Source organism: Rhineura floridana, chromosome 7 (genome assembly GCF_030035675.1).
Source record: "Rhineura floridana isolate rRhiFlo1 chromosome 7, rRhiFlo1.hap2, whole genome shotgun sequence".
Classification (NCBI taxonomy): Eukaryota; Metazoa; Chordata; class Lepidosauria; order Squamata; family Rhineuridae; genus Rhineura; species Rhineura floridana.
Window position 1 is genome coordinate 122,779,428 of NC_084486.1, and position 14,819 is coordinate 122,794,246.

The 14,819-nt window shown below is 36.4% G+C and overlaps 1 protein-coding gene across 3 annotated transcripts in view; it reads left to right on the forward strand.

Annotated features, from left to right (window-relative positions):
• KCNAB1 (potassium voltage-gated channel subfamily A regulatory beta subunit 1) overlaps positions 1–14,819 on the forward strand; it is a 276,563-nt gene that overhangs the window by 221,361 nt on the left and 40,383 nt on the right. For all 3 annotated transcript variants that reach the window (XM_061634485.1, XM_061634484.1, XM_061634486.1), the window contains exons 7-8: positions 11,138–11,181; positions 13,702–13,788. In XM_061634485.1, the coding sequence (XP_061490469.1) occupies positions 11,138–11,181; positions 13,702–13,788 (131 nt within the window). The remainder of the gene's footprint in view (positions 1–11,137; positions 11,182–13,701; positions 13,789–14,819) is intronic.

The window sequence follows — 14,819 nt, forward strand, 5'->3', positions numbered from 1 at the left end:
AGTATATTATACATCAAACCTGTCCCTTAATGTATAGATACAGGATCACTTTTCTCCATAGGCTGTCTTAGTTAATCGTCAAATCCCAATATCATCATTTTATTTTGATCTTTCAACAAAAAGTCTAAGAGAGGCTTCCATTCCTTAAGAAATGTATCTGTCGATTTTTCTCTAAGTAGACATGTCAATTTATCCATTTCTACTAAGTCCATTAATTTCAATAGCCATTCTTCCGTTGTTGGTGTTGATTCCATTTTCCACTTTTGTGCATATAATAATCTTGCTGCCGTAATCATATATAATATTATTCTTCCATATTTCTTTTCTATTTGTTTATCCATAAAACCCAATAAAAAAAATTCTGGTTTTGACTGAATATTTATCTTTAGAATTTTTTGCATCTTCCTACCTATCTGTGCCCAAAATGATTTTGCCTTTTTACACAGCCACCACATATGATAAAATGATCCTTCTTGTTGTTTACATTTCCAACAAACATTAGAAACATTACTATACATTTTTGACAACTTTTCTGGAGTCATGTACCAACGGTACATCATTTTATAGAAATTTTCTTTAAGATTATAGCATAGTGTAAATCTCAAGCCTTTTTTCCACATATTTTCCCATTGATCCATTTGTATGTTATAACCAAAATTTTTTGCCCACTTTACCATACACTCTTTTACTTGTTCTTCCTCCATATCCATTTTCAGTAAGAGTTTATACATTTTCGCAATTATATTTTCATCATTTGTACACAATCCTATTTCAAAATCAGATTTACTTATTTCAAACCCATACATTTTCTTGTCCATTTTATATCTTTCTGACAATTGTAAATAGGCAAACCATTGAAAACTATATCCTTCCTTTGTCAGTTGTTCTCTCTCTTTCATTATATATTCTCCATGTACATTTTCTAATAGTTCTTGATAAGTTAACCATTTCTCTTTTCCAGCCATTTCTCTTCTGTAAAACGCTTCTTGACTTGAGACACATAATGGTATTTTCGAATAAAACCTTGATTTATATCTATTCCATATTTTCAACAGAGGACGTCTTATAAAATGATTGTTAAAGTCTACATTTACTTTTACTTTGTCATACCATAGATATCCATGCCATCCCCACTTCAAATTATGGCCCTCCCAATAGTCTTTTATTCCTCAATAAGATCCATTCCTTTATCCAGACTAGACAGCAGGCAGCAAAATAAAGTCTCAGATTTGGTAATCCCAGTCCTCCTCTTTCTTTGGCATCTTGTAGTAGTTTAAATTTAACTCTTGGTTTTTTTCCTTGCCATACAAATTTAGAGATATCTTTTTGCCATTGTTTAAAAGGTAAATCAGAGGATATTACAGGTATTGTTTGAAACAAAAACATCATTCTCGGTAATACATTCATTTTTATCACAGATATTCTACCCATTAATGACAATTGTAGTTTATCCCATCTTAGCAAATCTTTCTTAATCTCTGTCCATAATTTTTCATAATTATTATGAAACAACTTTGAATTTTTATTTGTCATAATGATACCTAAATATTTCAACTTTTTCTCTATTGTAAAATCTGTCTTGTCCATTAACTCTTTCTGTTCCCCTAAAGTTAAATTTTTCACCAACATCTTTGTTTTTTGATTGTTGATCTTAAATCCTGCTAACGGTCCAAATTCTTTTAATTTGTCCATCAAAACATTAATTCCTTCCAAAGGGTTTTCTAGTACAATTATCAAATCATCAGCAAATGCTCTCAATTTATATTCTTCTTTTTTATCTTTAATCCCAAAATCCTTTTATCTTGCCTTATATCTCTAAGCAGCACTTCTAAGACCAGAATAAATAAAAGGGGAGATAATGGACATCCCTGTCTTGTACCCTTTTGTATTTCACATGAATCCGTTAAATCTCCGTTAACAATTATCTGAGCCTTCTGAGATGTATAAATCGATCTAATCCATTTTATAAAATTGTCTCCAAAATCCATTTGCTCCAAAACCTGAAACATAAATTTCCAATTCAAATTATCAAATGCTTTTTCAGCATCTAAAAAAACCAAAGCTGCTTGTTTATCATTTCGTTGTTCTAAATATTCCAACACATTCAAGACATTCCTGACGTTGTCACGTAATTGTCTTTTAGGTAAAAACCCTGATTGATCTTCCTGGATAAATTGTTGCAATATTATTTTCAATCTTTCTGCCGAGATCATTGTAAAAAATTTATAGTCATTATTCAATAGAGATATTGGCCGATAATTTTTTGTTTTAGTTAAATCTTGCTCCTCTTTAGGTATTAATGTTATGTTAGCATTTTTCCAACTATCCGGTATCTTTCCCTCTTGCAGAATAAAATTCATTGTAGACTGTAAAGGTAGCAAGAGTTCTTCCTCCAAACATTTATAATACATTGCAGATAACCCATCTGGTCCTGGCGCCTTTCCTAATTTAATTTTGTTTATAGCTTCAGATATCTCTCTTGACGTGATAGGGCCATTAATAGCTTGTCTCTGAAAGTCTGTAATTTTAGGCAAATTCTGTTTAGATATATACTCTTCTATTTTTTCAGATGGAATTTCCTGACACTTGTACAATGTTGAATAATATTGATGAAAAATCTTTTTGATTTTTACATTATCTGTCAGCGTCTCATCTCCTTCTTGTATCTTTAAAATAATATTTTTTGACGTTCTTTTCTTAATTTATATGCTAACCATTTCCCTGGTTTATTTGCAAATTCAAAAGTCCTTTGTTTAGCAAAATTTAGTTTCCTTTCAATTTCTCTAACTGTCAGCATTGATACTTGCTTCTGTAACATTTTAATTTGATTTACAATAGAAACTTTAGTTGGATTCTTTTTCAATTCTTCCTCTTTTTGTTTTATTTCTTCCAAAATTAATTGCATTTTCTGTTGTTTCTTTTTTTTTAATTCAGAGTTACATTTAATAAAATATCCCCTCATAAATGCCTTACTTGTATCCCAAACGATATTTTCATTTGTTCCTTTATGTAAATTATGTTCAAAAAACTCTTTTAATTTCTTCTTACATTCTTGTACTACTTTGTCATTCTGTAATAAAGATTCATTTAGTCTCCATCTAAATCCAAGATTTTTTTTTTAAAGTTAATATCACAGGATTGTGGTCCGAAAAAGTTTTTGGCAGTATATCCATTTTAAAAATATCCTTCGCTAGAATTTTAGACATCCAAATCATATCAATCCTCGAGAATGTTTTATGTCTTTCTGAAAAATAAGTAAATTCCTTTGCGTTATCATTTATATATCTCCAGGTATCCACCAATTCTAAATGTTCCATCAGTTCAAAGCAAATCTTCGGTAATTTACCCTGTGCCTCTTTAATATTTTTTTCAGAAAGTCTATCAATTTTTGGTGAGATTACCCCATTCCAATCACCCATGACGCACCAATGATCATATGAAAACTCTGACAATTTTTCCATAAGTCCTGTGTAAAACCTTGTTTTATCTTCATTGGGGGCATAAATACCCACTATCAAAATGTTTGTACCCTGTAAAGTAATTTCAACCCCCACAAATCTACCACTATCATCCAGTAATACCAATTTAGGAAGCAATTGTGGGTTAATGTAAAGAACAACTCCATTTTTTTTTTTGGTCCAGCCGAAATAAATTCTTCACCCAAATTTTTACAAATCAAATATTTGGAATCTTTCTTCTTAATATGAGTTTCTTGTAAACAAATTATATCCAATTTTATTTTTTTCAAATAATGAAACACTTTCTTTCTCTTCTGCGCCGTGTTGGCTCCATTTATATTCCAAGTTAGATATTTGTAATCCATCTTTAAGCGTGTATTTTAAAATGTGCCTGATGCTCCTTTTAATCCATCATCTTCCTTCCCCTCCTCTGCATGTTCTTGTTGACTTTGTTTCCCAGGAATTATATCCATATCTTTGAGTTTATCTTCTTCCATGTCTTTTGAAGCTTTTCTCAAGAAGTCCCTTGCTTTTTGAACAGTATTCAATCTATATTTCTGTTGTCTGAATGTAAAAATCACTCCTTCTGGAACATCCCATCTAAATTGAATTTTGCATTGCTTAAGTTTTTCTGTAAAGAAAGCATATTCTTTTCTCTTACGTAAAAGTCTAATAGGAATTTCTTTCATCACCAGTATTTCCTTACCATCAATTTTAAAGGTATTTTTAAAGTGTTGTTGTAATACCATATCTCTGGTCGTCTTCTTTATAAAGTGAACAAGCACATTTCTTGGAATTTTTTTCATTGTTGCATATCTGGAATTAATTCTATAAACTTTCTCTATTTCAAATTTCATCCGATCTTCATTCAAATCCAGAAATTTTACTAAAGCATTAACAATTTTATCTCTGATGTCTTCACCTGTTTCCTCAGGGATTGCACGGAATCTCAAACAATGTTCTTTATTTCTCATTTCAGTCACAGCCATATAGTCCAAGTTTTTTTCTAATTCCAGATTTAATATATCTGTTCTATTCTCCAAGATTTGTACCTTTTCTTTAGTATTTTTTGCATCCTCCTTTATTTGCCCAATTGTCCCTTTAATCTCATCCACTTGTGTTTTAATATAGTCTTTTATATCTATCAATTCAGTTTTCATTTCCTGTTTTATATCATTAATCCCTTCCATTATTTTTTGAAACATATCTGGGGGTATAGCCCCTTCCTGTGGGTCAATTGAACCTCTTCGCTCCTGGGCCTTAGTTGCTTTTTTAGTTGTCATTCTCGAAAGAAGCCTTTAATTTCTGATATTAACCACTGTTCCAAAACCTAGAGGCAGTCTATTTCTTTTTTTTTTCCTCCACCAACAAAAGAGTTAATATTCCAGGCCTGTTATTATAGTCCGGCCAGCACAGCACAGTTCTTATCTACGTCCAGGAATGCAAAACAATTCTGGTTCACAACACCAAGCGATTAGTAACATATACGAACAGCAGATTTGTCCAAAAAGAAATAGTCCAAGGAGAAAAATAGTCCAAAATATATTTCCATCAAATAATAATTACCTCTCATCCGTTTTTAAACTTTAAAACTCCAAATTCAGGCCAGCTTTTTGTCGTAAAAAAAATATATAAGTTGTTTACATTTTCTTTCTTCCTTAATTATATTTAAAAGAGAAAAAGTATGACTCACCCAGATTTCTCAGTTGCTGATTCGTAAACAAATCCCTTTTATTGTAGTAATTTAAGCCAAATGATAAGATTTAGACAGAAGTAGGCTCGCTGGTTAAGGACGTTTTTTTAAGAAGAAAAAAAAACGCTTCGCTTTTTTCCAGTACAGCTTGCTGGAAGTCCTGACTCCATCTTCAGCCGATCGGCATGCCTTCTTATCTCAGGGATTTCCTGATCAATTCCAGCAGCCGACAGCTCAACGAAGTCCTGTGGAAAATCTGATCGGTTCTCCTATACCTTGGAGAACATTTAAGTCAGTCAAAGTTTCCTCTTGGCTGGCTTTTAAACTGAAAAAAGCTTCCTCTGAGGCAGAGATCTCTCAGAGACAGTCACCAGCTGAGCACTCACTTCCGGGAAGTCCGTTTTTTTTTTATCTGTTTTTAACTCATTGTGTTTTATTTTGAATGTTTTTAAATATCTGTCTTTAACTGTTTTTGCTAATAATGTTAGTATTTTAATTTCTTCTGTAAACCGCTTTGAGGTTTTTTACAATAAAGTGGTATATAAATAAAATACATAAATAAATGTTGGAGTCACTGGGGCCCTTGGGTCTCTTTCCTGTTTTAGGAACAAAGGAATCTGCCTTATACCAGGCCATTTGGTACCATCTAGCTCAGTACTGATGATATGGACTAGCGTTGGCTCTCCAGGATTCCAGGCAATAGTCTTTTCCAGAGATTAGATATTGGACCTTTGCATGCAAAGCATGTGCCCTCTGACTGAGCTATAGCACTTCCCCTGTTTAAAAATTATCTTTTAAAATTGTTCTTTTCAATTTACTAATAAATGCACAGCATACCAAGGGCAGATCCACACTATGCATTTAAAGCACATTCAACACATTTGAAACACATGCATCCCACCACAGAATCATGGGAAGTGTAGTTTAAGGATGGTGGGAACTATAACTGTGAGAGGGAAACTACCTTTCCCAGGATTCTTTGGAGGAAGTCATGCACTTTAAATGCGAGTTGGATGTGCTATAAATGTATTGTGTGGAACTGCATTACTTCATAAGCTTTGCCTGCATACAAATAATTTTAATTAATTTTTTAAAATAGGAATCAGCTACAGAGTTTACTGGGTGACCATGGGCTACCCGCCATCTCTCAGCCTAATCTTCCCCTCAGAGTGAAAATAACAGAGGGGGACCATAATCACCCAAAGGAAGAAGGGCATGCTTAAAATGTAGAGGAGATAATAATGTACAACCACAGTGTGAAGTCAGATATTAGTCGAGACATAGTGTGAAAAAATATTGATATAAGCATATCTATTAAAGATGTTTATTATTTACATAACCCATAATGATATTTATAGTGCAATCCTATTCATGTTTACTCAGAAGCAAGTCCCAAAGTATTCAGTGGGGTGTAAAAACAGGGAAGTATGCACAGGACTGCAACCTCAAGTGATAAAGGAATTTAACTCATCCAACCCAAAATTCAGACTCATGCCACATTAAGCTGTTTTGCAACTGTTTTATACTTGTTTTTATTATTATTGGATTTTAAATGGATTTTTTTCTTCTTGTGAGCTACCTTGGTTTCAAATCAGCAACCCTACCTCACAGTGTTGTTGGAAAGACTCCATACACACACACACTGGAGATGTAAAAATACATACATAAATAAAAATAGTTTACTGCCAGAACCAGTTGGTCATTGCAGAACATTTTTTTTAAAAAATCAGTATTAGTTTCCTACCAAATCAAAGCAATGATTCCTAAGTAAGCCCAGCCTAATTGCTTAAAAAGTAGGATTGGAGGGAGAGAGAAAGATTTACAACACAATCCTTTGCCATGTTCAAAAGTTCCATTGACAGCACAATTCTAACCATGCTGACTGAAAAGTAAGTCCTATTGAATTAAATTGGGTTTACTCTCAAGTATGTGGAAATAACATTGCAGCTTTACTCCCAGAAACACATTGTAATGGCATCATAAGATGCATGTACACTTTTTTATTTCTGTTCAAACATTATTTGAAAGATAAAATGTATAGTATGTTATTTTTGCACGTAATTTAAAAAACCCTATATGTACACTTTTATTATAATCATAACTGAAATTGTTTACTGTGCATGGCTACTAAGATCATGCTGTGATCTTCAGTTCTAGATCTCCTACTTGATTATTGTGCAGTATATGCACACAGAGGAAAAGGCACTCTTGCTGCCGCTGAAAGCTATAAACTTACTCAACTCATGTGCAGATAAGCAGGAAAAGGAATCTGTTTTCATCAATGGGTTCGTGCAATGGGTTCTAGCTATTACCTGGAGGTCAACAAATCTCTCATCAATCACAACCCTGACTTTACTTATTGGCTGAAAAACCTGAAAGTGTGGGGATTTGAGTAGCCAGCTATTAGCTCATTTAACAAAAATTGGGGGGGGGCTGACATTTTGGTGTATATGTCTGGAATCAGACCACCTAGGAACTTATTTTTAAAAAAATGAAAGCTGAGTCTAGAGATTGGGGTGACTCATCCAGAGACCCAGAGAGTACTAAAAAAACTGGAATCTCCAGGTGAAAACCAGAGACCTGGCAACCCTAACTGCTCTGTACAAGGCCTGACCTAAAAAAGACAAAACCTCTTTGTTTATTTCTCCTCAAATTATACACTGTTTTTGTTCAGTTTATCCAGTAAACTGTTATCAGGAACCTTTCTCTCTGGATTCTGACTGCATTATTTAAGTGATGCTGCCAACACAGAATCTCTTTTACTAAAATAGATTGATTTAATTATTTTCTTACAACAAACATATCCTAGGTTGCTAATGTTTGGTCCATTAGACAAAATCTGAACAAGTCTGGACCTTGGCCAACAGCAGAGCCAGGATTAAATATGGAGGTTTGGGGAGGAGCCAGAGTAGATTTCCCAGAGATAGGGTGTAGTCAGAGGAGAACTTGATGCGGTGTTTTAATTTTATCCCATTCTCCAGCACAAAGTTCCAAAAGCTATTTCCAATACAAAACAAAAATGTATTACAATACTAAGTTTGACAACAGTTACAATGTGAGTCAGCAATAATAGAACCAGAATAAAATTCAATTTACAAACAAGATCTAAAAGGCCTAGGAAAAAACATTTTAACCTGGTGTCAAAAAGCCAACAAACTAAGAAAGGGGGTGTTCCAACAGCAGGAAGGAGGTGGAGCAGAGCTAATCTCACAGCTGTTGGTGGCTAGAATCAGGACCAATCTGGACCCAATCCTAGTATCAGCATGGAGCTGGCAGAGGAATGGGGCCTGATCATCCTCCCTTCTCCCCCCTCCCCCCCCACCTTCTGCTGCAGCTGCTGAGAACAGCAGTGGCTCCCTCCCTCTGCAGTATCCTGGTAGCAATCGTGCGGAGTTTGGATTGCACCCCAAAACATCTAAGCAATTTACAGATATATTCATTAAAATTCCAACAAAATCAAATGTTAAAATCAAGTTGATATAAAACATATGAAAACATAAATAAAATCAGTACTTTCCAAACAAATATATGTAACAAAATCAGAGGTTGGAAAAGTTACTTTTTTGAACTACAACTCCTATCAGCCCAATCCAGTGGCCATGCTGGCTGGGGCTGATGGGAGTTGTAGTTCAAAAGAGTAACTTTTCCAAGCTCTGAACAAAATTACATATTTGGGTAGGTATTGTTGGAACAGGTGTTGGACCTGGGCCAGCAGGAGCTACGGACAAATGGGGGAAAGAGAAGAGACCTTGACTAAGGCTTGCTGGACATAAGGAAAAGGAAGTCACAAACCTGCTCCTTCTCTCTCGTGCTCACAGCCTGTAGGGATCTGGCACAGCAAAAAATAAAAATCCAAATTATACTTCTGCTTAGAGTGCAGTCCACAAACAAGACTGTTGCTGTCTGTCTGTCAGCTGTAGTATTCGTGCTGGGTAAGGAAATGAGCACAAATACAGGGAGAAATCAAAAAGGAGCTCTTCTGAAATGCATGCTAATGGAGCCAAACATGCTCAGATATTTTTGCACTCTTAAAATGGCCATTCTGGGAACTGAGTACCCTCTTGGGAGGGAAAGGGTGACCCTTGCCCTCTTTCCTGCTGCTCAGATGAGAGTTTGATCAGAATCCAGCTCTTTTCATAGCACCTCCTAGCTATGTAGGGGAAGCAGTAGTCTCTTTGACACCTAGGAATCCAATCCTAGATATTTAGTTTGAAGATTTCCTTCTGATGAAGCACGCTAAAATATAGCTTTGAACACAGCTACATGCCAAATGTCTTTAAAATCCTTCCTGCGAAGTTGCATGTCGGCCAGCATGCCAATTTGCAATCATGGGCTCGTACATACAACTTTATATTCTAGCATCAATAGAGTCTGAGTACTTGTTTTTGCTATGTAGTCTATTACATATTTTTCCCTTGCAAAGTGCTTCTTGAGAAACTGGTTTCATTACAAAAAGAAAAGCTTGTTGCAGTTTGATTCTGCGTTACCCCTAAGTGTGTCCATTTGAAAACAGATGAAAACAGTTGTTAACAGTCCCAGCAATGGGTGGTGTATCCACACCTGCCCAATGATGTTGTGAGTGGGCATATACCAAGACTGCAACCACTACTTCCTTCTTCATTTACTCAGGGCATGTGTAGAGAGAGAAAGGAACAAATAATGCCGGGGGAGAAATTAGATTCAGTTCACATCTAAAGCCAAATCTATCAAATCCATACTTTCCAAAACAATATGGGAACCAAACACAGCCATCCTTCAAAATTTGCACTTATCCAAATTTTTCAGTGCAGTACTCCAACCAATGTTTATAAAAATGCATATATTAGGGGAAATCATGTGTAAAAGTGAATATATTCATGAGAATAACATGCAAAATTGCATTACGTTAGAACAAATATTGCAAAAATACGTATCTTAATCCAAACTGCACACAAAAATGTGTTTATTACGAGAAATTCGCCCTAGAATGCTGGTGCCACGCATTCACGTGCACACTCACTTGATGTCAGGCTTTATCTTAATATAAATGCTTTGTTCTTGGCTTACTATTAATTGGATGCTATTTTCAATATTTCAGATGTTTTCCTTTTGTATGCTCTTTACAAATAGGACGTTTTTACTGTTTGAGTTTTTAAAACAACCAAGCCATTCAGGAAGCCTACTCTGAGTAGGGATGGAAAGATATGTGAATTTTGGTTCTTTCAATTTCTAATTTTTCCAATCTTAACTTCAGTTACCTACATTTCCTCAGCAATTTGAGATTTTTTTTTTAAAAAATCCTCATGAAAATTCTTCGGCATTTTAGTGTGAATTTTCCCTAATAAATGCATTTTTGTATGCTGTTTTGACTAACATGCACATTTTGCAAGCAATTTCTCCTAATACAATGCACTTTATGTTATTTTCACAAATATATTCATTTTATGCACACTTTCCCATGATATATACACTTCTGTAACATTATTTGGTTTGAAAATTGCGTTGCAAAATTCTGACAAAAGTGAATTTCAAATGGTAGCTGTGTTTTGATTCTCTTATAGTTTTGGAAAGTGCAGTTCAGCTTTAAATATGAACTGAATTGAATTTCCCCCCATCCCTAGCTCTAGGTCAAAGGACCTTAACACACCAAAACTGAGAGAATTCAACTATGCCTGTTTAAGCCTAACTGTGTAACAATACAAGTTGGGTAACCATGAATGACCAAATCCTGATTGTTAATTGTAAAAGCATTTATTTTAAATTAGTAGTTTATTGCTAAAGCCAAAGGTAACATTTTTAAAGGGGGGAAAAGCAAGTTGTTATTCCAATGTGTGATACTGGTTTTCGATATCTGTCCAATACATCTGGTTGTTAGCTTTATCCAAGGGTATTAACTAGTAGTGAAATCTCTAAAGAGACTATTTTTGAAACAATTTCACCACACTTGTAAATCTGAGAATATGAAACAATAATGTTCAAATGAAAATGACACTTTTTCTCCTTGCAGAGCTGAAACAGAAAGAGGGCTTTCAAGAAAGCACATTATTGAAGGTATGCAGTAATAATAATAATACCTGGTGTATATCTAATAATGCTTTATTGTGATAAAGTACTTCATATACATTCAGCACAATATTGCAATAACCCTGTAAACAATCAATGGATTGCATCCAAATAAGTTGCATTCATAGCAGACCTATTGAAATTAATGGACCTAAGTTAATCACGTCCATTAATTTCAATGAGTCTGAATGTGCCTTAGCTGGATACAGTGACATTGTTATTTCTATGTTGTTCTTGCGTTGCTTGCAGGTGAAGAACTGAAGCTGGGAGTTAATGGTTTAAGATTTAGGGAGCAATCCTAACTATGGGAAGCTGGCTTAATTTATGCCATCTTAATTTACACCAGATTCAAACGCCATTCACAAGTGAGGCTACTGCCAGCTGAGCCAGCCCAAGTCTGGCAGAGAGAAACCAAGACTTTAAAATATTTTTTGCCGGTGTAAGTTCAACCAGGTTGCCAGGTCATGTGACTGAGCTGAACAGAGTTTTGATCCAGCATAAGTCCTCCCTGCCTGGTCACAGCTGCACCACGCCCCCCACCATGCCCTTTTTTGGAACTTATACTGGTCTTGGCTGAGCTGGCTTCAGCTGATCCCAGATAAAGGACTTATGCCCACGTATCTCTGGCTGAGCTGGGGTTGGAGACTTATGCCAGAATAGTCCTGGCTGAGCTGAGATCCTAACTCGCTCATTTGGTGAATCTTAGGTTTGGATTGCTCCCCCAGTGAGTTCACACTCAAGGCAAGATTTGACTGCAGGTTTTACACAGGAAGCTGCCTTATACCAGGTGATATTCTTTGTCCATCTAAACCAGGGTTGTGCACTCGTAGTGGCAGACGCTCTCCAGGGTCACAGGCAGAGAAGAAGGGTCTTGCCTGGTCTGTGGTAGCTGGAATAATTTGGAGGCACCACTGGTTGAACCTGGAACATTCTGAAGGAGAAATGTGTGATCTTCTACTGAGCAATGCCCCCTCCTCTTTTGACAGCTCACAATCATAGGGCAGGAAATTAAAAGTGTGTGAAGAGGTACTTAAGAAACAATGGCACAAATGAAATGATTTCAGAAGACTTAGGAGGAGTATTTATTTTCATTTACTTTTGGTATGTTTTGTCTGAAAAAAAAGTAAGAAATTAGATCAGAAATCTCCCTAACCTAAATTCCAGAACAATATACCCCCAGAATAACATATGATTTTGAAGTCCACTCTGGTAGACATATGTCCAGAAAAGCAGAACCTCAGAATCCAGGATGGATTCTAGTAGAAGTGAATTCCATAAGTATCCCCAGCTGAGATGTACTTTCACTGATCCATCTGGATAAACTCTACGATAGAGATGCAGGAGAAATTTGATTGTTTGCATTTAAAGGTAAATCTACCTAATTCACACTTTCCAAAACAATACATGAACTGAAACACAGCCATACATGGAAATTCTCTGAATTTTGCATTACTCTCCTCCATCCAAGTAATGTGTACAAAAAGCATGTGCAAAGGTAAAGCAGGCATAAAAATGCATAAATTACTAAAAGTAACATACGCAAATGCATTAAATTAGGTAAAATATAAATATTAGGGGAAAATATGCTTTTGCAAAAATGTGTATATTAGGCAAAATTGCACACCAAAATGTGCATATTAGGAGAACTTTGCACTAAAAGCTTATGAAGTTTCATGAGAACTTATAAAAAACCACCACAACCTTATGTAGAAATATGGAGAACTGAATTTAAGATTTGAAAAATGAAAAACGGAAATTGACAGATTCATCCATCCCTACTCTAGGGATCCTGCTTGATACCTGTTTTCCTCAAAGTTGTACCATGCTGGAATTTCTAACTATAAATCAGACTGCCAGATTCACCTTCTCTGGATTTCCAGTTCTAGTAGCTCCCTGAGTGGCAAGACTTAATTATGTGGAACAATACCAGTACAGCAAACCATTGGTGGTGGGGGTGAGGTATGCAAAATAATTTACTCTGGCATGTTTTTTATTAGACGTACTGTGAAACAAAATTTGTTCTATGAACTCTGTCCCCTGAGGCTCTGCTTGGACAAGTACACCAGGGCACTTGTTGTTAAATGCTTGTCTATTCCAATCCAAGTTTCAATATAATTTTAAAAAAAAACACCCTTGTGGAGGGCTGTGAATTCTGCTTTGATTATTTGGGGAAGGGCTGTAGTTCAGTGGTAGAGCATCTGCTTTGCATGCAGAAGGTCTCAGGGGCAATCCCCGGCATCTCCATGTAGGGCTGGGAGAGACTTCCTACCTAAAACCCTGGACGGCAGCTGCCAGTCAGTGTAGGCAGTACTGAGCTAGATGGACCAATGGGCTGACTCGGTATAAGGCCACTTCCTATGTTTCTATTTTTACCACAGTGTAACATCACCAATCTCTGCAACATCTTTGAAGATGGTGTGGGGCAGTGATATTTTTAAGTCATCAAATTCCCTGTCATGTGCTCCACACTCTTTTTTTTACTCTAACGCTTACTTATTTTACTTCTAGGATTAAAAGGCTGTCTCCAGAGGCTGCAGCTTGAGTATGTGGATGTTGTCTTTGCAAATCGACCAGACAATAATACCCCGATGGAAGGTTAGTGCGAGACTTAGTAAAAGTTTTTTCCTTGACTGATCCCAGCTCATGAGCTTATACTGATCATGAAAGCATACAAAAATGGTTCTCCTCAAGTATTCAGACAGAGGAAATGACATGAAAAACAGCAATCTTAATGCCTCAGAGTCCTTCACATTTCCATTCTTAAGTAAGTTGCATGTGAGCTCAGCTCTGGGGAAAGATATGTTAACTGGTAGCCTGGATGAGGGCCGATAAACTGAGTCTGACTCCTAGCAAGTGCGCTGTGTGTTGGTGGCTCCCAAGTTCAGATAATTGATCAGTTGCCTGCTTTGGATGGAGTTGTGCTCCCTCTGAAAGAGCAGGTCTGTAGTCTGGGGGTGCTCCTGGATCCATCTTTGTCACTAGAGGCCCAACTGACCTCAGTGGCTAGGAGTGCCTTTTACCAGCTTTGGCTGGTAAGATAGCTGCGGCCATTTCTAGAATGGGATAGCCTGACCACTGTTGTCCATGCTCTGGTATCCTCCAGGCTGGATTACTGTAATGCGCTCTATGTGGGGCTACAGCTGGTACAAAATGCAGCAGCGTGACTGCTCACTATGGCAGGGTATCGCCAACATGTAACCCCACTGCTGAAAGAATTGCACTGGCTGTGCATTAGTGCAATTGGAACCAGACCAAGTTCAAGGTTCTGGTTTTGGTGTACAAAGCCCTATACAGTTTGGGGCCACGATACTTGAAAGATCGTCTTACCTCTTATATACCCAGTCAGTCAGTGTGCTCTGCAGGTGAAGGCCTCCTGCAGATACCATCTTATCAGGAGGTCTGTTCTGCACAACATAGGAAGTGGACCTTTAGTGTTGTGGCACCTACCCTTTGGAATTCCCTCCCTCGAAATATTAGACAGGCACCATCTGTGTTAATTTTTCAGTGCCTACTGAAGACCTTCCTCTTTCAACAAGCCTTTTAATTAGAGACCTTATCCTAGTCTGTGTCTGTATTGGAAGAGCTTTTTAAGATGTTTTAAGCTGCTTTGTTTTAACATGTTTTTA